General features: G+C 49.1%; 1 protein-coding gene across 2 annotated transcripts in view; it reads right to left on the reverse strand.

Annotated features, from left to right (window-relative positions):
* The window catches only part of SNX29 (sorting nexin 29), a 505,967-nt gene that overhangs the window by 155,421 nt on the left and 322,983 nt on the right, over nt 1–27,563 (reverse strand). For both annotated transcript variants that reach the window (XM_078074795.1, XR_013448903.1), the window contains one exon: nt 26,514–26,630. In XM_078074795.1, coding sequence (XP_077930921.1) covers nt 26,514–26,630 — 117 coding nt within the window. Of the gene's footprint in view, nt 1–26,513; nt 26,631–27,563 lie in introns of those variants that run through there.

The following is a 27,563-nucleotide window of genomic DNA, read 5'->3' on the forward strand; positions in this document are numbered from 1 at the left end:
CGTCACGCCGCCGCCTTTAAATCAACCTCATTTCAGACTGGAAGTGCACAGAGCTTGGACCCAGGGAACCGGGTGAGGGAACAGGGAAGGTTCTGACTGGGTTGAGCCCACCAAGCTGAAGGGAAAAGGTGACCAGAGGACTCAAGTAAAAGAGAAGGTGAGGGCTTTAAGGAAAGACATCACTTTACAATGCTAAGAATAAAAAAGCTTCTTCTAAAACAATCGATTCTCGAAAGGCATTTTCTTCACGGATAAGTTAACCCTCAGGGATGTTGGTTTTTAGGAAGCATTTTGGACAATGGATCTATGTAGCTGGGCGGTGTTAAACTCTTCCGAATTAGGAGCTTTTCTTCTCATTATGTGGCCGTATTGGTATCAGCAAGCCGGGAGACATTTACATGTGTCCGTGAGTTCCGGAGACTCCGCTGGAAAAGGATCTGTCAACTTTCCGACCTCTGTGGAATGTATCCTGCAAATCAGGCCAAGCTCGACAGCACCTGCATGCTGATCACCGATGCCCAAACTTACGCAATTTTAACATTTTGTCTTTTCATGCTGTCTATCCAGACTGGTACCAGATATCATCTGGGGTTTACAGACCTCATCCAGAAAGCTCATTTTACTCCACAGCCTGGCAATGAAAAAAGTGTGGGGCAGGGAGTATTTTGCAAGAAAAATCAACTTTCTATTGCCACTGGCCACAAACATCCCTTGTAACACCCCCTGAAGCTACAGGCAATCCTGGAGGACGGATCTCTGAGATACAGCCTGTTTGGTTCACCCTCAACAGGGCGCATAAAAAAGCGATCAGCAGCATGGATGCCCTCATTCCCTTCTCCCTGGCCCTGCAGACAAGGCAGGTGCACATGCGGCCTGTGGTCTGGGGAACCACGCAGCAGTAGGCGGGGGGCAGGAAAGGCAGAGCCCGTTACTGGAGAAACACAGCAGCCCTGATCCCTGGATCCTCCTGGACAAACAGCCCAGGTGCTACAGATACATGGATCGGGAGAGAATCCGCTTCCGGGGTGCATCAGCAAAGAAGCTTCCCCCACCTCTCCTGACTCAGGATTTCCTGGTTTTTTGGGGGGGGGGGCTGGGGAGCAGGAACAGGCCAGTTTCCTGGGTTTCGGAGGGGGTGCTGGGGAGCAGGGACGGGCCAGCTAACCACAGCCCCTCACATTCAGAATTCAGATACTGGTTCACCCTGGTGCTCTGACTGGGATTCTTCAAGCCTAGGATAAGGGCTCAGATAAAAGAGATTCTGCCAGAAAGAATAACACATGTGCTGCATAAATGTTTATTTAAATACAAAGGGAAGGAGGGAGGAAGAGAGGAGACAACTAATCAGCCAACTGCCAGAGCCACAGGAAAAACTCTACCTCCTTCTACTTCCAGAATCAGGATCCAAGCAGGGGCAGCAAAGGGGGACACAGCATACTCCCCTTGCTTGCAGCTGCCCTCGCTTCCAGTCCTGGGGGGGCTGCAAACATACACACACCACCACCAAGCATCGTCAAAGGCTTCCTGCTTTACGAAGCGCGTTCGCATCACAACTCTTCCCACATCCTCCTCCTCCTCACAGCCCTGTGGGCACAGGCATCACGCCCATTTCCCAGGCAAGGACAAGAGGATTCGGTGTGGATAAACAGAAGAATCAGAGACGCCATGAGGCCAGCACCAACCGCCAGAAGAATGAGTGTGCCATCTTGGATGTCCAGCTCAGTGGAGCCCCAGATGACTGCAGCCCCAGCCGACAGAGCAAAACCACTGAGCACCATCAACCCACAGAATCATGAAGTGTAAGAAAAGGGTTGTGTTTTGATGGGCGCCTGGGTGGCTCAGTCGTTAAGCGTCTGCCTTCCGCTCAGGTCATGATCCCAGGGTCCTGGGATCGAGCCCCACATCGGGCTCCCTGCTCGGCTGGAAGCCTGCTTCTCCCTCTCCCACTCCCCCTGCTTGTGTTCCCTCTCTCGCTGTCTCTCTCTCTGTCAGATAAATAAATAAAATCTTTAAAAAAAAAAAAAAAGAAAAGGGTTGTGTTTTGAAGTCATCAGGTTTTGGTGTGGTTTGACATACAGCAAGAGGTATCCCAAAAAGTAACTTTCTCAGGGCCATTCAGCTAGTAAGTGACAGAGGTGGGAGTCAAATGCAGGTGGGTCTGGCTCCAGAGTCTACACTTGTTATCACCAAGCTATGCTGCCTCCCACTATAAAGTCCCCAGTCTTTGCATTTTGCTTCTGTATAAGGGGAGGCCTGGAAGAAGGAACCCAGATCCACAATGAAGAGGCTGTGCTGGTATAGAGACCTCTGATGGAGTGAAGAAGGTCCGTAAAGACTCAACCGCTCAAGAGCAGATGTGCACAGGTATACACATGGGTCTAAAACCCTAAGCCTTTCTTACAGCCCGTCTTCTTTGATGCCACACCGGACCTAGAGGAGCAAGGCATAGGCCTTACCCAGTCCGAGGTGGCTGGCTTTCACCCCAGGAAATCCCAGGTCCTTTCCCATCTTTGGATACACAAGTCAGCCCAAAGACTCCAAGCAGAACACATCAAGTCTCAATGGACTAGCAGAAAATCGGGCATTCTGACGGTTAGAGAAGCCTCCTCCTGCCTGTTAGAGAAGTTTCTTCCTCCCTTACCTGTCTCCGACAACCTGTCTCTGAGTGCCCTATGAGAAAGAATCCACAAAGACGCGGGGACCCCGCCCAACATGTGTTCCACACCTACTATGTGCCGGTGTATTCGCACCTTTAATGCTCAAATAACGTTTGAAGCAAGAATTATGTCAAGTCATGTTCCCCTACTCTCTTCCCCCAACCTGTTTGTACAGCTGGCCCTTTTCTTACCCTTCAAGACTTGGCTAAAATACGCATTCCTAGGAGTGCCCTGACCGCCAAAACTAAGTGGCCCTCCAGTGCCACATCTCTGGATCATGCCACACAGCTGGCCACGGCGGCATTCCAGCTTGTCTGTGCACCGGCCCCACCCTGGGAGCAGGAGGACACTGCCCTGTGACACGTGGCAGCCTGGCCCAGCACCTGGCCCAGCGCGGACACTGAATTAGTATTTGTGACGGAAGAAATGGTTGATAATATAAGCTGTATTTCCACACTGAAATGTCAATCTATTTTGAAACTGCTTTGTAGCGAATTCGCAATCTTCACGCATGATAAGGATAACTTGGTCTGGAGATAAGAAAAATCAAAGGAAGAGAATTGTATTCTCTCTCTTCTAATTACACGGCTTTCAGATTTACCGCTCAGAAGAAAAGGCAAAAGGCAGATATTATGGAGCAGCCAATCTTTGTCCCAATCATGAAATGACACCCATGATTTATGTTTTCCAGAGTCACTTTCTCCCTCATCGAACTTTTCAAATAGCCTTCCCTTAAGCAATTAACCCTCACTTTGCACTGCCAAAAACAACCACTATTTCCCGGCCCCCCCTACAACCCTACTTTCTAATTTTTTAAAATAAGGAACAAAACATGCAACGGCACAGCTGTCTTCCAGCATGGCTGGCCAAGGCCCTGGCCTGCGCCCTGAGCACGAGGTCAGCCTGGGCTTTCTGGGCCCGCCGGAGGCAGCCAGCCCAGGTCTGGACCACTTTCAGGCTTCTGGGTTTATCTGTTCATTTGTTGTTTTGTTCTACGAACAATGAGAGGCATTCATGCGGTTTAAAAAAATCAGCTGAGGTCAAAGACTCTCCGTGGCGAGTAAAGCATTGGCAACGAAGAGCTTTCAGGAGATTTTTAGGCTATCGTCTGGGAAGCCCTGGAAACTTGAACCAGTGCAGACTAGGACACTTCTGTGAATTAGGTTTTGATGGGTCAGTTTCTCCAAAAAGACTATGAGGGTCCCAAGGACAGTATTTCCAGAGCCCACAATGGTATCAGGCAAACACTAGTTGCTCAGTGAATGTTCCCACTGGATGGAGAGATGAACAGATAGAGAAATGGATACATGGAGCAAAGGAATTTCAGGGAAGGGGCACGAGGAAAGTATTTAGTCGACTAAGAATGAACATCACGTTTCTCTGCAAGTAATGAAGATGCACGGACAACAGACGTGCACCCAGCTCTACTGGGACATACACCCAATACCACTGACGGCAGTAAGAGCCAGGAAACCAGCAATGAAATAGCTCCATAAAATGGTACCATCAGAGCCCAACTGCACAAGGACTAGAACAGCACAGACATCCTCTGCTAACAAGAAACGACCTCCAGCATATGATGTCAGGTGACAAGAGCAAGACCCAAAACAACAGGTCAGGTAAAGTACTAGTTTCACCAAGAAGCTGGAAGATAGACACGCATCTGTATTAACCATTTCCAGAAAGACACACAAGAAACAGCCAACCGTGGACGCCTTTACGGGAAGAGCTCTGAAAAGCAAGGGCGTGAGGAAGATAGAGTTGTTTTTTTTTTTACTGTACAACTTTATACCTTATCAAGTTCTACTACATTCAAGAGTAGTCACCCTTTCAAAAAATAAATGTATCAACCTTGAAATTTTAAACTAAGGGGAAAACTTATTATGTCTATGTTGAGGGGGAAAGCAGGATAGTGACTAACTCTGAGGTAGGTGGTGGGGACTGACTGGGAAAGGGTATCAAGGAACATTCTGGGGTGATAGCAAAGTTCTGGGTCTTATGCTACACAGGTGCAGGCACTTGTCAGAACTCAGTGAGCATGCAATGAAGACGGGCTAATACCTGCAATTTGCTTTGAAATGCATTTTGAAAAAAGATGAATTGAGGGGATATAAAAGGGAAGGAGAGAAAGCAATGGATGGAAGGATGCAAGATAAAGTAAGTACAGTAAGCTGTTAATGGCAGAATCTATGTGGTGGGTACACAGGTGTTCCTGGTAAAATTCTTTAACACAGCTGTTTTAAAATTTTCAAGTAGAATGTTGGAAAAAATAAGTTTTGATCAACCAAATGATCAAATGAATGACCAAATTACCTTTCTAGTCTCTGCACAGGAAATGACATTACGTCACTGTCTTATAAAGAGGCTATCACAGTATACAGCTTAAAAGTGTAAAAGAGAAAGTATTATAGAAGTGTGTCAGATGGTTAATAGAACTGCTTTGCGTTTCTGGATTCTGAGATATTAGCGGTATTTATCAGCTTTTTTTTTTTTTAAAGATTTTATTTATTTGACAGAGAGAGACACAGCGAGAGAGGGAACACAAGCAGGGGGAGTGGGAGAGGGAGAAGCAGGCCTCCAGCCGAGCAGGGAGCCCGATGCGGGGCTCGATCCCAGGACCCTGGGATCATGACCTGAGCCGAAGGCAGACGCTTAACGACTGAGCCACCCAGGCGCCCCTATTTATCAGCTCTTGACAAATGAAAACATGTTGTGATTTCTTCATCAATAAATAATTTTTTAAGAAGGGCTGGGCTGGGACTTCGGTGAGCTGGGACTGAGTTCTGACTTCATAATGTCGCCTCGAACAAGCCACTACCCTTCTGAGCCCGCCTTCCTCCAGTACAACGGGGCAACAGAAGCTGCCCCGCGGGACAGCTGTGAGGGACCACTCAGGACCCCTCAGGACCACTCCGCCAGCGTCTGGTGGAGATCAAGAGCCTGCTATGCGGCAATCACTCCCATCAATCCTGGGTGGAGTTCAAGGGTGCTGCAAGGACAGAAGGCTGGGGCCCGGCAGCCCTCCCCTACGAGTGAAGGGCCAACTGCTCCATTCCACAGATGCAAACACCTGCCAGCCATCCAGACACTGAGTCCACAAACCCGAACTAAGTTCCTCTTAAGGGCCAGACACCTTAGCGCCAGGGAGGCGGCAGTGAACAGGAGAGATGAAGCCTGGGGCTCACGTAGCATATAATCCAGCTGGGGAGACCCGTCTTCAGACAACCTACCAACACCGTTATGGTGTGCAAGTCCACAGAAAAGAAAAAGGAGAGCTAAGGCGTCTGAGAGAGGGACAGGGCAAAGTGGCGTGGAGGGAGGCTGGCTGGAGAGGAGGTTGAAGTACCTAGGGAAAACAGCAGGACTCTGGTCCGTGCTCAAACAGCGAGAAGCCCCCAAGGGGAAGTAAGCAAGGGAGAGCCTGGGCTAGCTGGCATTTTGCTTAGTCTCTCTGGCTGGAGAGTAGTGCCTGGGAGGCAGGCAAGGGGGAAGAGCCAGGAGACACACACACCCCATCTCGACGGTAAGCACGAGGAGATTTGCCAACCTCTCTGCTCACCGCCTTTCCACCGACAGAGGTAAGGCTCACCTGTAAGAAAGTATAAATCAGCGACTGTCTCCCGTTTCTCTAGGCTTAACTTACTAAGATGTAAAGCAGTTCTCAAGAATCCTCAGCCAATCTCGAGGGAAAGATGTAGGCCCATCATCACGAGCTGGGAGCACCAACTAATCCAAGTTTACTCCTGCTACAGACGAGGACCATGAGGCCTGAGGAGGAACAGCCCCGTGAGGGCTGCCCCTCCTGGCTGTGGGCTCCGACCACCTCATACCTTACACGGGGTTCTTACCCGCTCCTGGCAGGTTCCCAGGATTTTAGTAGCTGTCCCTGGAGTTTTGTGGCCACAGGCCCCTCTCCCCCCGCCCAACACACACTCTCCAGCAGGAACAGGATCTACTCTGATCCGATCCCCATTTCGAGTTTCCAAGGAAGAGCGCCTCTTAAACAAAGGGTTACACATGCTGGATTTGTTAAAAAAAAAAGAAAAAAGTTTAGCAAACACTGAACAAATGGCCTCATTCATTCTCATCTCACCCTTGACTCCCACTCAACAACCAGAGAAAAGGAGGCACAGAGCAACCAGAAGATGCCAAAGCAAATATGGGGTTTGGGCAAACATCCAGAGCCACTCTCGCTAGGACCGCGGTCTAAGTGGCGTGCACGTGTAGGATTTCCCAAAGTGCCTGCCAACACAACCGAAACGGCCACTTAGAACCTAGCCAGGGGCCACCAAGCAGCATTTAATAGCAGTAAAAGGCACTGTGGATGTTTAAACGACAGGTCTAAGCAGTTCGTTACTGCCAGCAGGAGTAGATGGGGGTGCATGTGGGTTGACCTGCTGGAGACATCAGGCTGCAAAGCAAACAGAAGGTACCTGCCCTGTCTGTCACCTCCAGTACTGTCTCCTTGCCAACAGGACACCCCCCGCGAGCATGCAACGGTAGGAGTGTCGCTGGGGAAACCCTCCACGCTGGCACTTCCAGCCCTGAACCCAGCACCTCCCCCTACTATAGGATCAGAGGTCGGCCAACCACGGCCCACGGGCCAAATCCAGCTTGCTTTTGTGAATGAACATCACCGGAACACAGGGACGCTTGTACATCATTTATCACCTGTGGCTGCTTTCACATTCCATCAACAAAGCTGAGGATGCAAGACAGCGGCAGTATGGCCCACCTTCCTAAAACACGTACTACCTGTGCATTTACGGAGGAACTCGGCGAACTCCTGCTCCAACTGATGGCGGAGCAGCTACAGAAAAATTATTGGTGATTTCAGGGCAACATTCACTTCCTCTTGGTGGGGAGGAAGAAATGTTTGAGTTCCACAGCCTCGTGGGGTGATGCTCAGAGGCTGAAGAATAAAAGGAGGCCCCAGATCGTGATGGAGAAGGGGTGATAAGAAATGGCATTTGAAGAGCCAGGCCTTTATTTGTGTGTATCCATGAAATGCACAGCAACCCTTTAGTAGGAGCGTGTGTCCCATATTCTGCGAAAGGCTAAGTGATGTGCCAGGCCTGGCTGGGTCCCAAGCCGTGTTCTTTCTACTACACCTGCTGCCTCTCCACCAAGAAACGTGGGTCCCACAACAAGATTCCAGGCTCCTCTCTGAAGGAGGGAGCCCGTAAAACCGAGCGCCTCTGGAAGGCCACTTCTTGGAATGAGCAATGAAGACACTCCAGTAATTAGAGCACGGGTAGGCCTGGGCCATCAGCTAACACCATGCAGGGACTGTTTTTTTTTTACCATTACAAATGCAACGATTACCTTTGCAGATGAGCAGGCTCACTCATTCTCAAAGTGAAGTGGCTCTGGATTGTTTCCTCCCAGGATTCTCCCCAGGGGTTTAATTTCTACTGCTTACCAGTAAAAAAGCCACATCCCGGATGCTGCTTTAGGCACCCAGGGTAGATGGGGAGGGGGTTTGCTTCTCAAGAAGCTCTATAGTGATTAGTCTTGGCCACGGAGGTTCAAGAAGCTCTATACTGATTGTCTTGGCCGCGAGGTCCTCGGGGAAAGACACAGGGTCTGCTGCCTTAAGGTCAGGCAGACCTGGGTCTCAGCACTTACTAACAGCGAATCCTTACGCCTCGGTTTTCCTCATCCACAAAATGGGGCCAGTGCTCGCAACCTCACCCTGTCTGCAAGCTGCCCAGCATACTGCCCACCCTGCTTAGTAAGCGCTCAGGGACTGCTGCTCGTCCCCCTCCCGCCTCCCGCTGCCTGCCCCCTCCCGCCTCCCACTGCCTGTCCCCTCCCTCCACTGAGACAACAGGAAGGCAGGTGCAGGCAGCTCCCGAACTTTACAGTCGCCCCTTCAGCTCATGTTTGATCAGGACCCATTTCCACTTGTGAGAATCCACCCTGTCTCCTCCTTTCTCCGGGACATCTCGACCTCTGCTCACCAGCCACTGCAAACACAACAGGCTGGCCCCCGTGGGGAGGTCGGGATGCTCCAGCAGGCTCTCTCCCAGGTCCCTGCATCTTCTCGAGCCCCTCAGCCCTGCCGTGAGAAGCAGAGAACAGACATGGCCCGGCTTCCCCTGTTGGGGCCAGGGCACTGAGGACCGCACTCCTTCTCTATGCGTCAAAACGCAGACTCAGGCACTGCTCCCCTTTCTTTGACCTGTCCTCATTTCTGGAATGAAGGCTTTTTATTTTCTTTCTCATTCTTCATCTCTGTTATTTACAATGAGCTGACATCTGCCCCATGTTTGGGAATGATTTATCCCAGGCTACAAATGTACCGGTGCATTTTCCATTCCTTATAGTTTCAAGGTTTCCATCGGTTTTAAAGCAGACCCCACTTTCTGAACGGCGGGGTTTTTTTAAGATTTCTTTATTTGAGAGAGAGAGAGAAAGAGAGAGAGAGAGCAGGGAGAGGGGTAGAAGGGAAGAGAAAATCCCAAGCAGACTCCCGGCTGAGCACAGAGCCTGACGTGGGGCTCCATCTCACGTCCCTGAGATCATGACCCAAGCCAAAACCAAGAGTCAGACACTTAACCAACTGCGCCCCCCAGAAGCCCCCTGAATGGCATTTTACCAAGAACCCCAACATTAGCACCAGCACCACAGCTGCTTGACCAGACGGCAATCTGGTGGCCGTGGGCTGAGGGGCTCAGTGCGGAGCAGAAGGAATGAACGGCGGGGACAGGAGAGCCAGCTGCCCCAGACGCATGGAGGAAGGATCCTCCCCCAGAGCCTCCAGAGGGAGCAAGGCCCCATCGCTGCCGACACCTTGCTTGCAGGCTTCTGGCCTCCAGGACGGTCAGAGAAAAACGTGCGTTGTATTGTTTTAAGTCACCAGATTTGTGGTCATCTGTTACACGTATTGACCTCTCGCTCCATGCCAGGCTCTGTGGGACGCATTTTACGTACAGATGGGGAAGCAGATTCCGAGAGGTGGCCTGACTTGTGTAAGGGCACAGGGTTGTAAGGGGCAGAGCTGGGAGTGGAACCAGGTAGCGTGGGGTCCCGAGTCCACAGCAGGATAGGACGCCGTCTCCAAAGAGCATGGCTTTGGGGTTAGACAGGTCCAAGCTTGCACTGCGACCCTGCTATCCCACCCAAGCTCTGGCCTCTCCAGCCTCGCGTTTCTCTGTGATAAAGCACACAGATACTACTTCCCTGCTAGGCTTACTACGGAGTAAGGGAAAGAAACTGAATACTGCTGTGTTGTATCCCAGCACCCAACACAGAGGCAGCACTCCGAAGTATCTCCTGAAGGACTAAGTAAGGGAGAGTGACGGTGTCATTCCCTGGTAGGGATGGTCGTTTCAGAAGACTGAGGGTAGGGGCTGGCTGAAGACATGTTCTTCCACGAGGAACATGGTGACTATAGGGGCAAATCATTTCCTAAATTCACTCACCTAACCTGCCCCACTGTGCTGTCAGCTCTTGGAAATGCCAGATGGGTGGGAGGATTGGGGGCGGGGAGTAAATAAATCCCACTGAAGAGTTTAGGCACTTGATAAGCCTTAGACGCTCCAGGCTGCAGGACTCCAAGATTATGGCACTGAAGAGCAGCAACTGAGAAAGAATTCCTGAAGCTGAGCTCTCTGTCCTCCAATACCCAAACAGCACATTCCAGAACCTGCCTCCTGGACAACTTGCGTCGTGATGTTCAGCAGTGGAGACTAGCAAGAACTCCAGAACAGCACCTTCCAGAAATCTCACTCATAAAAGTTAACTGCCCCCACCCCCGCCCCCAACACACACCACTGCCTCCCAGGACCAGCTACACAATGGCCTCATTACCACTGGGCAGCGCCCACTCGCTGGTGTTGATGACTGAGGAAGCCAATCAGCAAAACCCTCAATTAGAGCCCCAAACTGTCACCACAGAAATCGGACACAAGAAACAGTCCTGCCAGGGAGAAATCGGCCTGATTTTCAATCTGTCTCTTATCAATAGGCAGTAAATAATGAAGTTTGGCTAATGAACAGACACCAGGCACAGAGCCATTGAAAATCCACTTTATGATCACATCTCCCAACGTGGGATGTTTCCCCAACACCCTTTGATGGAATCCTCACAACCACCCTGAGAAGTAAGGTGCCACCTCTGGAGGTCACCAAGGCCACTCACAAATAACTCTGCTCTTTCCAGATGCCTAGCAAGGCTGCACTCCCCCTCCCACCTGCAGTGAGATGCGTCTGTGGGACTTACTTTCCCAAGGAAATGAGAGAGAAGTGATGCGTGTCCTATCTGGGTGGAGGCCTTAAGACAGAGCGAGTGTGCGTGGCCAGGCTCTCTTGTTCGTCCCCCACCGTCTGGGTCTGGGTGTGAAGATGGTGAGGAGATGGGGCAGATGCCCAGCCTACCCGCGAGGGACAGGTAAGGTGAATGAGACATAATATTTTGTGTTTTCTGTACTGACATTTTGGAGCTGTTTGTCACTACAACATAACCCAGCATACTCTAGAATTCTACACCCCATTTTACAGATGGGAAAACTGAGGCTGACAGAGATGACACACCTTGTCCAAAACCATGCTGTTACAAAAGCAGAGAGGCATGGAGAACACAGGAAACGTTGGCCATTATACCTCAGGCTCTGAGGAGCTGTGACTGCCCTACAAGCCAGCTAGCTTGGGGCTCTCCATGCCAGCCTTGCCCACATGGCTCCTGGCTGGAAACTGCAGGTACCCGGAGAACAAAGGTGCTGGTCACCTCTGCATCTCAAAAACCTACAGTCCACCCTGAAGCAGTACAAAATCTCAGATACCTAGCTCCCCCAACCCCAAGACACGTGAAGTTACAGGCTCGGGAGAGTATTTCCAACGGGGTAGAATAAAGCAAGCAACAAGGATGGAGGGAAGAGCTGAAGACAGAAATAGGATTTAAGGCCCAGACCAGGGAGGCCCTACACATAAAGCCCCACCACAGAAGTTCCGTATGATACATTTCTACACAGTCAATTGCTTATTTCTATACCATCAAGTCAACAGAAGCAGTAATTTTTACTCAGATGCCTCGTGACCACAAAGTAAAATAAACCCAGTTACAAGGTCCTCTTTGTCCACAAAATAACCCATGATTATTTAGAAGCAGCGTGATCATTTAGAAGTCCTTCTCCTGGCGTTAGGACCTACGGGAGCTCTCCCCCATGGGTGCCCCTCAAGGGGACAGGGATGTGAAGGAGTCCATGTGTTCGGCCACTTTCCTGTGCTAAGCAGCCTTCTCAAATACATCCTGGTGGTCCCCATCTCCTGGCCTTCCTGCCCTAGTGTGGTCCCCTTTCCCCAGTGTTAGTGGCCCCAGTGACCTGCTCTACTGAAGAGGTAGGGCCGAAGTGATGGGGTGCCACTCCCAAGGTTAGTCCAGGGTCCGATGTCACCAGTGCCCAGGTCAGCCCCTGACACCCAGAGAACATGAATACGCATCCGGTGAATCCATCAACGAGGTGTCATCCACACCGGATCGGGGGGATGGGCCAGACAGAGACCACCATCCAGGCGAGAGGCGGTGTTCTACATGTGGGCCCGGGACGGAGGGGGCACATCTCCCCCAACTAGCCCTTGCTCTTCCAACAACTGTTCCTACAATTAAGCTCTGGCTTGTTCTGACAGCCACCGAGGAAAGCACGAGTTCTCTCTGTGACTGACGGATAATTTCATACTCAAATTGGAAACTGTTTAAATCAAGACTCCAGGAAAATCAGGGGCGGGAGACATATGATAGCTCCTTACACATGACAGCAAATAAAAAAAAGCAAACAGCAATGTTGATCGTCTTGCGACACACAAATCCGTGGTCCCTCGGTGGCGTCTGGAGCCGGCACAGAATGTTTAGCATCGGTCACATCCACCTAGTATTTTCCGGGCACCCATACTCAGGACACTCCAGTGAGAAGTGGGAACGAACAGTCCTTCGTGCAGCAAGTGTTTCACCTGGCACTGGGGACACAGTCAAGTACAAAAGGATGAAGGAGGGAGACGGCAAATCAACACCTCTATGCCAACTAGTGGTCAGTGCTGGGAAGAAAAAGAAAGCATGGGGGTGCTATTTTATCAGGGTTATGATAAGGTGGTATCTGACCCCCGACTCTGGGAATTTAGAAGCAGTATCTCATTTAATTCAAACCTCATACAACTCTCTCTGGTGGGCACCCCCAGTCCTGTTTCCAGATGAGCACGTGAGGACTGGAAAAGGAAGCTGCTTACCCACCCCGTCACTTCCTGCTCACAAGGGCCTGGGGACGGTACCTATTGTACTGGTGTACTGGTGCCTTAGCCCCTCATCCCTAAAGTGGACACGAGAGTACCTACTCCATGGGCTTGCGCTGCACATGAAATACTGGGGAAGAATTTGGTATACAGTAAGTGCTCAATAAATGTAACTTGCTCTTGTAGGTTGGAGTATAAACGCCACTCCCATTTATTTTAAGGACTTCATTATCTGATGCCGAAGCAGAAAGACACTCCCACCAAACCAGTGAATAATATCCATAAAGGAACCATGCTGACTTACACCACCATTCCCTCGGCCTAGCAGGCCCGTCCTCCTGACCAGCCTTGACTCATCCTTCAAAACCCAACTCCAACAGTTCCTCTCTGAAGCCCTCCCTGCCAATCCCATCAGTCCCTTAACCCACCACTGTGCTACCATTACAACCATTCTACAGAACTCCGTCTTTTGTTCGCTCATTCATTCAACAAACTCGTCTTGAGAGCCAACCATGTGTCACACATAACCATACTCCATCACAATTATGTGTGAACATACCTCTGGGTCCCCTCCACTGCACAACAAACTTGGGTCCAGCGGCAGAAAAACTTAACTGGGTAGAGTTCAACAGAACAAATTCGTTAACAAAGGATGGCATGAGAAAAGCAGACAAAAGGGGCGGCCCAGTGGGGAAAGAAGGATTACAGGAATTCAGAGGCAGTCACGAATAAAAACAACTCAGTCCTGACAGGGCCACAAAGGGCTGGAGAACAAGCTGGACTTCGAGGGCTGGAAAAGACTTGGAAGAGAGGGAAGGAAGGAGATGCCAACTCATGCTCATGAATGGAGAAAGCCAAGCCTCAGCCAGTTGGTAAAAATAGGGAAGTATATGTATATACCTCTGTCTTTCTGTAAATGCATAAGCATATCTGGAAGGACAGATACCAAACCTCCTCATAGGAGAGATCTCTGGGAGAGGGACACTTGTATTTTGTACTCTCTTCAACTATGGCTTATGTCTATATTATTTAATTTCTTGCAAAAATATATTCTTGTTTACGTAATTTAGGAAAAAACATGAAGCATGTCTTCTGAAAGACAAAAGGCAGAGAAGCAAGGCACGGCACATAGTCTGAAGAGCAAGAGCAAATGCAGGGGGCAGAACTCCGTGACCCAAGAGCCAACAGTAAGAGGGGAGGAAGAAGGTGAGAGTCAGGTGCTGCTTCAGCATCTGCCAGATTCTTTTCACAACAAAGCTAAAAGAAACATCAGCTCTGTCTCAAGGTGCTGGGAGCAACAGATGGCTGTGGGCCTTGCTGTAATGGGAGGGAGATGATTCTCAGTAGAGGTGCCCACACTCATGCTGCCAAAGGCAGGGATACTCAAGGACAGCAAAGAGGTAAGAAAACCACTTTCCCAGGGAGAAAAAAAAAATCTAAGGGGACCTGGGTTTTTCCAACTTCATCAGAAACCTTGGCCAAGTCAGATCTCCCATGCCCAGACACCTCAAACCACAACCACCCATTTTGGTGTGCACAAGTTCCTCAGTTTTTGAGTATCTGGTAGAAAACCATTTGAATCCTGGTCAATAAAATCATTTTCCTTGAAAGTAAGCAGCCACTCTGCAGTCCCCATGGGCCAAGGGGCTCAGGAACCCGGTGGGCAAGTCCAAGATGGCGCCTGTCCTTCAAGAAGAGGTCATTTCCAAAAGAACAGATCAAGGGAGCCCACAGTTCCGCTTTTTTCAAATTCATGAGGGATCCCTTTACCAAGATGTAACTGTTCCAATACAACCACATAATCTGTTGGGTCTCCCAGAAGAGAGAGAGCACAATATATCTAGGCAAAATCTACTCTGGATTCCACAAACCAGCTGGCCAGGGACTCAACTTCCATGAAACATAGAACAAAAACAGTATTCGTTTTTCTGGAAGAACATAAATCTACTTTAATAATATGGGGAAAGAGGGGCGCCTGGGTGGCTCAGTCGTTAAGCGTCTGCCTTCGGCTCAGGTCATGATCCCAGGGTCCTGGGATCGAGCCCTGCATCGGGCTCCCTGCTCCTCGGGAAGCCTGCTTCTCCCTCTCCCATTCCCCCTGCTTGTGTTCCCTCTCTCACTATGTCTCTATCTGTCAAATAAATAAATAAAATCTTAAAAAAAAAAAATATGGGGAAAGATTCCAGAGCAAACTGTAAGGTCATTTTGATATCAAGATGCCCCTGAGTTAAAACTGCTCACTGCCCAACACAGCAGTCCTAAGTTTATAAAGGGCCAGGAGAGGAGAAGTAGAGATGGTCCTTTATTTTTTTATTTTTTATTTATTTTTTTAAAGATTTTATTTATTTGACAGAGAGAGACACAGCGAGAGAAGGAACACAAGCAGGGGGAGTAGGAGAGGGAGAAGCAGGCTTCCCGCGGAGCAGGGAGCCTGACGCGGGGCTCGATCCCAGGACCCTGGGATCATGACCTGAGCCAAAGGCAGACGCTTAACGACTGAGCCACCCAGGTGCCCCGGTCCTTTATTTTTTTAAAAAAAAGATTATAAAAATTGGGAAGAAACCTAAAAAAAAAAAAATGGAGAAAGTCACATGCAGTTGGTAGGGAAAGTAGAACTAATTAGAAGCACAGAGAAAAATTTATTAAATTAAGGAATAAATACATATAATTTATTTAGTTACAGGGTTTGTACAAGTATTATCACGTGGTTATGTATCCTTAGAAATACTGTGTGTGTCAATTTAGCAGAAACAGATTAAGTTAGGAATCAATGGACAGGTCTTGGTTGGAAAGACTTCTAAGACATGGGAGTGACAGAACGGAACAGGTTGGGGCTGTCTACGTTTTGAGGTTGACAAAAAGCAGTCCAGACAGTGGTGCAGTCTGACCACATGGGACAGAGGTCCTAGCCCAGACCAACCTCTACCGGAATCCCACCAGACGCCTCGATCACAGGAACCCCTTTTCCATGCTAACGACATCATACTGAGAAACCTACGAGCCAATAAAACACACAATGGTCGGGAACAAAGTCACACCAAGGTCTTGAGCTTGCTACCCTTTTTGGGAGAAGCAGGAGTGTAGTCTGGGAGCAGCTTCCACAGAAGGCAGAGTGAGATCACAGCTACCTTATTACATAAATAAGAATGGGAGTCGCTGGCACCAACAGTGTGTGTGGGTCTTGAGCACGGGACTTTGGTTCATCCAAATATGAGCACCGGGGGCAGGTGAAAACAAACATGGAAGAACAGGCTCATTTCAGGAAGGACCTGGTAGTAAATAAAAAAAGGGGCAAAGGGCCTGTGAGCACCAGAGCATCTTGGCTACCACTGCCTGCCTATTCAGCTGGTGGAGCCAGTGGGGCTGTGAGCAGCCGACTCAAAGGAGCCGTTCACAAAGCTGTGCTGGGGAAGCGAGAATAGGTAAAATGCGGGGGCGGGGGGTGGGGGTCAAAGGCTGGCTCATGATCTTGGCTTCTCTTTCTTTAGAATCAGGGGCAGGAAAGGTGTCAAAGTTATCCTGTCTAGACCTCGATCTCCAACCAAATCACAAAGCAGTCAAACCAGAGAGACGCAAGTCACGTCAAACCAGATTCTAGTCTTTGACCTCTGCAAGGGCACAGCCCGTATCTTCCACGTCCACCACACCCCTGCAATGTGCCCACACTCTTGTATAAAGACAGCCACACAGAACACGTGACTGACAGGCAGCCTAAGCCAGGGCAGCAAATCCCTCTCTGGATGCACAGCTGAAATCATCACAGAGCACGAGGTGTATAAATCCTGACTATTCTGTACCTCGCCAGTGTTTCCTATTCGCATCGATATGAGACCCACTTGGGGACAAAGCTTGCACATGCTGCACGTGCCAACAGACACAAAACTCTCATCTTCATGAAAACGTATTTTCAAAGTTCGGCACCCATAAACCCTGGGTAGCCAGGCGCTGCCAACCCGAACCGTCAGCTGTAGCCCCCCGGGGCTTTCCCATGAAACCCAACTACCCATGGTGATGAGCAAACCAACCACAGACCAGGGACCAGAGTTTAACCCAGGCACATGTGGGGAGATAGACTTGCGATTTGGAGAGCCCTCTGCTTTAACAGCAAGGAGCGTGAGATCACTCGGAGTATTTGCCTATGGACAGGAAAAGGTGCTGGGCCCAAAGAGGGGCTTTTATTCTGGAGCCCAGAGAGGTCTGAAGCAGGTTCTGCAAGCATCTTTCTGGATGATTTCGTGTCAAAAACTAACATTTCTAAGCTAAGCGTCTATGTGAGACATATTTTTAGTAGCCTCTCTTAAATGGCACTTTTAAAAATAATCTCCTTCAAGACGGTAGACGATTAAAACACTGATGGTCCAAGTACTGAATTTAAAAGCCTCTTATAATTTGGAACACGATGTTTAGAGCTGCTGTGGGGCCGCAGACAATTTGGTCCTTGATCATTAGATATTCTGCAAGTGCCACCCAGCTGAAAAATATATTTCTTATTAAGCTTCTCTACTTAAATAGCATCAGCCCCCAAATGAGATCACTCCTCTGAAGGCTTTAACGATACCAAGAAAGTCCCAGGAAGCATTTCATTTCAAAGTGAGCCATATTAAAAAACTTGGGATGAGTTTTTTTCCATCCATCTCACCCCTGAATTTTAAATTACTTGTCTTCCTCTCCCACCAGTTCAGTCATTTCCACAGTAGAGGAAGGTGTCCCGTGGAAACACCAAGCAGCTTAGAGCAAGGATTAACAGCAGGTCTGTTATCCAGCAGGATCCAGGAAGGCACCTTAATGGATAATCACGTATCCTGGTTAACAGAGTGTTACCATGGATACCACAGGTGCGCGCTCAGATTTACACATCAAATGCTCCATGAGTGACACCATGCACCACCCCAAGAAGAGGGAGAGGAACATGGGGCCGCTGTCTCAGGGAAGCTAGCAGTCTGCAGAGGAAACAAAGTTCAACACAAAGTGGTAAGACAGCGTGCCAAATGCTGGAGCCCCAAGCACCATGGAAAGCCCGATTAGGGGCCTGCCAAGGGCTCGGGAGGGGAGCGGCCGAGAGGGGAGAGTCCACACAGGCTTTCAGGGAACTTGATCCTAGGGTAAGTCACTTCACAGGGGGAGGCCGTGCAAAGCACGCCAGTGGGACGAGGAAGAGGAAGAGGAAGTGGAAGGGACGTGAGTTTGTCAAGGCGGCTTCAGTGAACAGCGAGCATCTCCACACCACACAGCAACGTGAATGCTCACAGAAGGAGAGCACGTGGGAAGGAGCGGGGAAGGCAGAGACAGAGCGAGCCAGCTGCAGACAAAGATTCAGGCATGGGCATGAGACAGGTAGGCAGACAGAGACCAAGGCATACACAGGAAGTGGAGAGAAAGAGAACAGCAGAAAAAGACAGGCAGAGGCCAAGGGACAAAGAGAGGAGCAGAGAGGGAGAGAGAAAAGTAGAGAAGTAGATACAGGCCCAGGAACGAAGAAAGAGAAGCTCAAAGGGACAGAAGAAACAGAGAGAGAGAGAGAGACTGAAGAACAAACTGAAAGAGCAGGAGAGCGAGCGAGAACGAGGACCACCTGCTCTCGGAGGGCCATGGTGTAGGAGGCCGTGAGTGCCTGAGCTATGGTGCTGCTCACATGGCCGAGGCCCCGGCCGGCTGGGGGTACGAGGAAGGCCGGTTGGAGCCAGCCCGCCGCACCCCACAGCCACACGGCGTCACCGCCTCCCCTCCAGCCCCTACGGACGGCGTGCCAGGGCAGGCCCATGAGACAAACCAGGCTTCCATGCTCCCCTTGCCAGCTAGTGCATGGGTAAAGTGGCCCTAACTCTCCCAAATGCATTCCTCCAAAAACATCTTAGAAAAGATGCTCCCTGGGGAAATAATTTTAGGAGATAATGCATAAAGTACGTGTTCTATCTACCTCCTTTGGAGAGCTAGGAGGCACCATCGTGAGAAGCGCTACAGCCAAGAAACCCATCGAACATGCTCTAGGCTAACATTTTTCAAGATAATTACATCACCACGGTCTTCTTTTCTACAGGCACCAACTCGGCACACCCTCTGAATCATTGTTCTGCTTTTGGGAAACTGCCTCCTCTCGATTCCAAGTTTCCAGAAGAGCCCTTTTGATATCGGGATGAACTGATTAGGAGGCTTAAAAAAAGAAACCACTTTGATGTACAAAGTGAGATGGGGAGACAAGAAAGGGAGAGATTCATTTTGCAGGAAGGCAGTGGGAATGTGTGAGAGCTTCACCACAGAGGAATGGGAGTCTTTAGAACCACCCAGTGTGGTGGCCTAGAGCACAACAGACACATTTTGCTTGAAATGAACAAAACAAAAAAGTAAAATAAAAGAGTAAGCGGCATGGTATTTAAAAAATGAGAAAGGACTGGATCCGCATTCGGTTCTATCACGAAGCTGTGTGCCCCGGGCTGAGTCATGAAATCTCTCTGCGCGGTGCGCGCGCGCGCGCACACACACACCCCCCCCCCCGCACACACACACCCCCGCACACACACACCCCCCACACACACACCCCCCACACACACACCCCCAGTTAGCTCGGCGGAAACCGGATCTCTCAGGGGGAGAGGATTCAAATGCACACCAACACCAATCACAAGGTCAATGGCTAACAAAGGGGGAGTCCCCTCCCCAAACAGACAAGGGAGGGTACAGGTAAGAGTGCAGTGATGGGGTGGGTGGGGGGAGCGGGGGCAGACAAGCTACTGGGGCTAATGCTCTGAGTCAAGGCAGTGATTTCACAGGCCTCCAGTCAGACTAAGTGGGCCATCTCTTCCGCCTCAGGGGAGGGGATCCAATTAAAAGGTGCTTGGGACAAAAGAAACAGAGACCCACCATGGGAGCCGAAAAAAAGAGGAATCCAGCTTTAATTATGTAAAGTGAGACCAAGTTTGCTTCCCAAGCGGGGACAAACTCACAGGTAATGAGTCGCTTAGCCTTCAGCTCTCCCCGCTGAGGACTTTAATTGACCTCCATGCCTTACAATCTTACAAGGTTCTATTTCTCTGTCTCCATTTATTATTCAAAACAGGAGCTGTGCTCCCAGAGAACTCTCAGGGCTGTAATCAAATCCTGCTAAAGGAAAAAAATAAAGAAAAAGAAAAAACTCGGGCATTCATTCACATCTTACACCAGAGGGGGAAAAAGAATAATGAGCAGAGTCCTAAAAATACTTACATTCAAAAAAAGAAAATGAAAAAACTTCAACCCCTAATCCCAAACTCATTCTTAAAATAAGTGAGTTGGCTTAAAAGTCTATAATATCACAAAAGATAGCACTGAGAGCAAACCATTTTCCCGGCTCCTATCTTTTAAAAAAATGATTTGGTCCATACAGTCCTCACGGACTCCATGCAAATGAAATTCTCGAGCAGCAACATTCACTGAGTGCCTACTATGTGCGCCGTGGTGCTAGGCACTGGGGATCGGAGATGAAAATGCTCAGGCCCCTGCCACGTTCCCACCACTGAGCGGTTTTACTGGCAGTCTCTCACTGAGTCACCCAGAGATGCCACATTACTCCCCACTTGAGAGAAGAGCAAATTGGGGTTTCTAAATAAGGCAAACTCCGTGCTGCCCTTGAGGCCCTCCAACACTCCAGTGGTGTGGGAGGAAGTCTAATCCAGGGGCAGCAGAGAGCCAGACCGGGTGGAAATGAGGGGAGGAGAGGCTGAGATTCCCTAACAGATGCCTCTCACTAAGAGAAGCCTCCAGAACTGAAACTGAGCTTCGAACTTCCTCCTTTCTTTGGCCCCCCGCTGTCTGACTCTGGGGAACCAACCAGAGCAGCCCTGAGGCAATGATGACAAGGTCAAGGCGTCCTCTGGGGGCCACTGCCGAAAGGGCCAGCCTTCCCACAGCCTTCAGGCCCTTAATGACCACTTTCCTCTCTCCTCCCTCTGGCCATCACAACCTGCCCCCAGGAAAGGACCCCCTGACAGTCCGGGACGCCTCTGTGTGAACAGACGTCACTGCCCTAAAGGGCATTCAGACTTGAAGCAAAAGGAGCATGGCCTGGCAGAGAGCAGGTGGGTGTGCACATCAAAGGGGCCCAGGGAAAATCTGGACTCCACCCTCCTACCTGTGACTTTCACTCATTCACCCAATTTTCTACTCAGTGAGCCCACCCACCTTAACTCCGTGCCCACCACATGAATCACTGAGCCTCAAAGAGAGCAGGAGACAGACATTTTGCTCTCATGGAGCAGAGAAGACAGATAACGATCAGTGCGGTACACCATAATGAGGCATTGGGGCGGGGGGGAGTGCCTCAACCCTTCTGTGTCTCAGTTGCCATATTTTTTTAAAGACTTTATTTGCCAGAGAGAGAGAGCGAGCAACCACAAGTGGGTAGAGGGACAGAGGGAGAGGTAGACTCCCCGCTGAGCAGGGAGCCCAATGCGGGGCTCGATCCTAGGACGCTGAGATGATGACCTGAGCTGAAGGCAGATGCTTAACCAACTGAGCCACCCAGGCATCCCCCAGTTGCCATATTTATAAAAGAGGATAACACCCTCGCTTGATTCACAGGCTCCTCTTCAAAATTAACTGAGAGAATGAACGTGAAGACCCAGTGGGTGCCTAACACATTGTCAAGAACTTGATAAATCGTGAGCTGGTGATGGATGCTGGCCCCCCAGAAGGGTTTCCTCCAACAGGTGGAGGAGAATGGAAGGTGGTGATGGTCCTCCCCAGTGCCCTGGAAATCTTTTAAGGCACAATCTCTGGGGCTTCACCTAGCCAAGCTGAGTCCCACGGACTGCCAGACAATCTTCTAATCCAAATGTAGGGTTTCATAAGAGTGTTATGCTACCCGTTGTCATAAAAATAAAAATGAGAAACTCAATATCCATCAGTAGGGGTCTGGTTAAATAAATTACGGTATTGCCAGTTCAAAGGAACACAATGTAGCTCTTAAAAAGAATGAGGTATATCTGTATGTAAAATAAAATAAAAAGATCTCTTAACTACATTGTTAAGTAGGGGGAAAGTCATATTGTGAACAGTGAATAGAAGAGGCAACCAGTTACTAAAACATGTGGGAGTGTGCATGCAACTTACTCGGGCATCCATTTCTGGAAAGACAAACCCAACACTGGGGGGTCATTACTGACTCCAGGGAGGAAGGCTAGGGGCCCGCGATAGGAGGGAGATTCACTCACTTTTCACTGCATGCTCTTTTAGACTACTTGCCTTTCTAGCATGGGTCTAACAAGATTTGTCAAGAGTCCAAAATTTTACAAGTTCCAACTGTTTAAAGAAAACTCCAGTCTTTCAAGGCACACAGATCTGTCACTTCTCACTGTAGGACCTTGGCTGAGTTAGTCCATATCCGAGCCTCAGTTTTCTCTTATGCAAAATGATATCATAATAGTAATTACTGCTAGGGTCTTGGAGGATTAAATGGAGTACTAAAACTTTAAAAGTGTTTAAATTTGGGGCAGACATCAATACATGCTACCTATTAAAATCGGAGTTGTTGACTTAGAGCAGCTGGTTCATCGTTTCCATCATCCACAAGGAGAATAATGCACTGAAGGTGCTCCCTGAAGATGCACCTGCACTGAAAGGAGTCACTGATCTTGTCTTCAGCATAGAGGACACACAGGCACTTCTCCAGGATCCACAATGAACCTCTCCTAAGGGACGGGACCACTCCTTGGTCCTCACCTGCTATCAAGTCCCCCTCCAGTAAGGCGGCCTTGGAGTATGCCAGGACGCAGGGATACGGGAGCCACTTGCCTGTCCCCCACACCAGGTCCACTCACACTCTGAAACACAAGTCAGCACAGCGAGTTCCCCATTCCTGCAACCCCACTGTCCTTTCTCAGCGAGGGGGGCCACAGATGGCAGTAAGATGAGAGCCATATTGCCTAAGTCTTTAACGTGGGACACAGCCGGGAAGGACACAAAGAGGGACCCTTGGGACCTTGCCTGGAAGGGCAATGGGTAACACAAGGGAACCCACCCATACCTGCTCTCCCCAAATCCCCAGAGTTGGTGGAGCTTAAGAAAGAAAACAGACTTTGTGGATTAAAGCGGAGTTTGAATCCAACTCCATGACATACTCATTGAAAGATTCAGGACCTCTCGGAGCCTCAGTCAAGCTATAAAACAAAGATGAAATCACCTCCCACAGAGGGTTCTTAGTGCACAACAGGTACCTGCTGTGTTTCCCTCGTAGGAAAACCTGTATCTCAGTAATGAATGAAATCCACAAAGATCTTGTACACATCTTGAACACGTAAGGAGTGAGGGAAACCAACTCAATTGGGGACTGCACTGTGGGTCTTTAAGCACAGGAGGTAACATTCACATGCTGACATCATATAAAGGAAGTACACACCACCACCTGTGAGGGCAAGGTATCCAAAAAAAAAAATGAAACCTGAAACTCATCTACACTCTACAGCTAATGACCAATTCAAAGGAAAGGCAAGGAACAGAGAAACATGGTAAGGATTACCATGGGGTTGCTATCAACAAAATCCTAAATAGGAGACCGTTCAAAAGGCCAGGTTTTTCAATAGTAACAAAAGGGGGGGGGGTAGATATGGAGGCTAATGTACAAATTAAGACGCTAAAAAAGACCTAGCACCCAACTGCACTGTTGGCACTGCACTAAGACCCTGATTAGAGCAAATAAATAAAAAAAAATTTTTGAGATAACTGGAGAACATTGAATACTGATTGGACATTTGAGGATACTAAGGAATTATCATTAATTTTTTAGGGATGATGATGGTACTATAAATATCTTTTAGTGATAAATACTGAAATATTTGTGCCTGAAATAATATCATGACTTGGATATGCATCCAAATAATCTGAGTTGGGAAGGGACTGAACTGAGTAAGAATGAGTCAAAAACGACCCTGAGGAGATTACTGCAAAGGTGAGTGATGGGGTTTCATTAAATGACTGTCCCTTTGCCACAGGCTTAAAATTTTCCACTTTTATTAAAAAGCTTGTAAGTAAGCCATAGGCTGGAATATTGACAACATGCATAACTGAAAAGACAGGCAAAGAACCACTAGAAATCAGCAAGAAAACACATGCAATCCAACAGGAAACTGGCACAGGCTGCAAGTCATCACAGAAGTGGAAACCGAAATAACAAGCTGGCAAATGGCAAGATGGTCCGCTTCGCTTGCGATCATAAAAACACAAGTTAAAACCCGCCTCGTGCCCAGAAGTGTTGGTAGGGATGTCAAAGTGTTGGCAGGAACTCCTGCACACTGACTGAGAGATCATAAACAGGTATTAAAATTAAAAAAAAGTAAAACTCAGTAACGTTTAAAATACCAAACCACACAATTTGGCAAGTTCGCCCTCGGGCGCAGATCTCAAGGAAACGCTTGTGTAGTGGATGCAGGAAGTGCTAATACAGGACTGCTAGGATCGGAAGGAGAGACAGGCAGACCTGGTGTGCTTCCGGATGGAAAACACCGCCCCAGCGACAGCGATGTTCGCAGGAAAATTAAACCTCCATCCCAACCCCCAGACCCAAGTGCCAATTCAAGAAAATACAAGCAAAAGAGGGGCCTGAGAAGAACGCTGCAGAGGTGCCATAAGCCAGGTTCAGGTGGTGACACAACCCAGGGTCTTCCACAAACACATGGTAAGGAAAAGAGAGAGGAGGAGGACGCGACGGATGGACAGAAACATCAGCGAGTGCTTCGATTCACGGACAAAGGGAGCAAAACGGTGGTGGGCAGGGGCTGGAGGAGGGAGGAATGGGGCGTCAGGGTTCCATGGGGCAGAGATCTGGCTGGGGAAAAGGACAAGCTTCAGGAGACGGAGGGAGGTGAGGGTTTCACCTGAGGCCACCCCACCACATAATGAAGACTGACTAAGATGGTACATTTCAGCTTCTATTTTACTCAAGTCAAAACAACTGTGTTAAAATGAAAAAAGAAACACAAGAGACATAACCAATGACGACACATGGACCTCACGTGGATCCTAATTTTTAAAAACTCTAAAAAATTATGGAACAGTGAGAAATCTGAACACATTTGATGGTATAAAAGAACAAAGGGTAATGGAGGGATGATGATGATATCATATTTATGGTTTCCTATTTTATTTTTTTTAAAGATTTTAAGATCTATACAGAGTGGTCTATAAATGAAGTAACACCTAGTATCTGAATCAAAATAATACATAAGGAGAAGCAGGTGCAGGTAACTTCAAACAAGACTGACCACCACTGAGGACAGTTCTATTGATGAATTTGCCTAAGATTCTTTAATCTATGGACATCTAACATTGGACACGATAAACCTTTGAAAAGAAGAAGCTATTGTGAACATGTACAAGAGGACAAAATGCTCTCAGCATCGTGGTTTGCAATAGCAAAATAATGCAAACAACCTAACTGTCCAGTAAAATGCGACTGGATTAAAATTATCATGGTACTTCGCTCAAGAGAGAACTCAAGAGTCAAGGAAGTGAATGAACCAGACCAGGCCCCCCGCCCAACCATGGTGGTTTGGCCAGGGAATGTCTGGCAATGTCTGGAGGCATTCTTGGATGTCGTGACTGGGTGGGGTGCTACTGGCCTCTAGTGGGTAGAAATCAGGGGTGCTGCTAAACATCCTACACAAAGCACAGGACAGCCCCCACAACATGTAATTACAATCTTCCCCCTTAACTGTGGGGGATACATTCCAAGACTCAGTGGATGCCGGAAGCTCGGGACAGTCCTGAACCCTACATATACTCTGCTTTTTCCTTTATGTGATGCCTATAACAAAGTTTAATTTATAAATTCGGCACCTAAGAGATTAGCAACAGCAGCAAATAGAATAATTTTAACAATATACTGTAATGAAAGATGTGAATGCATCCTCTCTCTCAAAATATCTTATTGTCCTTTATTCCCCCTTCTTTCTTGTGACAATGTGAAAGGAAACAACGCCCACATGAGGAGATGGAGGAGGTGAGTGACGGAGGCGTTGTCATGTGGCATTCGACTACCAATGACCTCCTAACAACTCGCCAGAAGGACGGTCATCTGCTTCCAGACCATGGCAAAGTGGAACCGCAGATATGGGGGGACTACCCTGAGGGGGCCAAAGTATCAAGAGAGCCACAGCTTGAAAATCCTCTACTAGACCTGTGTGAGATACTCCTCAAACCACAATACTGACTTAAAAACAAACAAAAACAAGGGGCAAGGAGATATATACAGGTAGCATCATCTAAGTAAAGGTTACACAAAACCAAGACTGTCGCTCATGGAAATTTATGTAGTGAAGTATAAAAACAGGAAGGAGAAGGCTATACACCGATTTCAGGATACTGACTATGGGGTGCGGGGGCATGAAATGTTGCCAGGGGGAGGCTTCAAATAGAATTGGTATCACCGTGTTTATTCTACCCCTTCCCACCCGAAGCAAAGTGTAGGGAAGGTTAGTGCACATGAAATCTGGACGGTGGGTACATGCCAGCTCACTCTTTGGTCTCCGTACTTTTCTACACCCTTGGCACTGCCACCGATGAACAAACTCAACAGCGTGGTTGTGGGCAGCAGAGGCTGGGAAGACAGACAAAGCAGGCAGAAGAGCGAGGCTGGGACCTTCCCAAGGGGGGAGCACTCACCGGTCCCCGCAGGTCAATGAGCTCCTGCCTCATCTGGGACACGAGGGCCTCCTTGGCCACCAGGGCCCTGTGCAGGCGCTCGTTGAACTCAATCAGCTCGCCGTGCATCTCCGCCACCTGGAACACACAAGCACCAAACAGTCAGGCTCAGAGGGCAGACCCGCGCGCCACCCCCCAGCACGCGTCCCACCTTCTCCAGGCCTGCCACTCGTCAGCAAGGCACCAGGAGGTTGTCAGGCCGGAGACACAACAGTGCTTACCTATGAACTGCGCAAACCCGCCTCTAAGTCGAACACATCTGTGACTGGGTTGACGTGAACACTACAGAATCAACGGTCTGCAGTTTATGGTCAGGACAGGGCCCTATCAGGTCATTTTGGGCCTTTGGTTTCTATCCTTCACGGACACTTTTCTAGCCAAGGCTTTCTTCCTCACCTGAGTTGTGCCTGCCAAGAATCACCCGGCTAATGGCACAGGTGGAGTAACTGACCACTTCTGTTCCTCGGGGCCTTGGTTCTGAAAACCAGGAACACAGAGCCAGAGCCTCGGGGCGATGGCGACGGTGACAGATCCTACTGCAGCGGCACAACGAGCCCTCAGTCACCGCTTCATCTTTGCCAGGGACAGCCCTTCCGAGTGCTCCTCGCATCTTCGTGACACTGGCTTTGTGAAGCAGGTGTTAGCATTCCCGCCTTACGGAGGGCAACGGTGTCACAGAGTAGAAGCAGCTAGTTCAAGGTCATACCGCCAACGAAGGGCTGACTCTGGGGCCCTGGCTCTCGACCACGGGGCCAAACGCCACGATTCTACCACTTGCACCGTGCGCACGTGCAGCCCACTTGGGCCTGCCGTGAGAGCCCTCGAATGTATCCTCGGCTCATCCCAAAGAAATAAAAAGAGGTTGTCATAAAGTAGTCTATGACTCATGTACAGAATGAACCACAGGTCTTTCCAGCTATCAACTTACAAAAAGCAGTGATATCCTATATGGTCAAAACAGAGTAATTTCTCTGATTACATGAGCGATCTTGTGCGGTCTTAAGATCAAAT

Source organism: Halichoerus grypus, chromosome 6 (assembly GCF_964656455.1).
Source record: "Halichoerus grypus chromosome 6, mHalGry1.hap1.1, whole genome shotgun sequence".
Lineage (NCBI taxonomy): Eukaryota > Metazoa > Chordata > Mammalia > Carnivora > Phocidae > Halichoerus > Halichoerus grypus.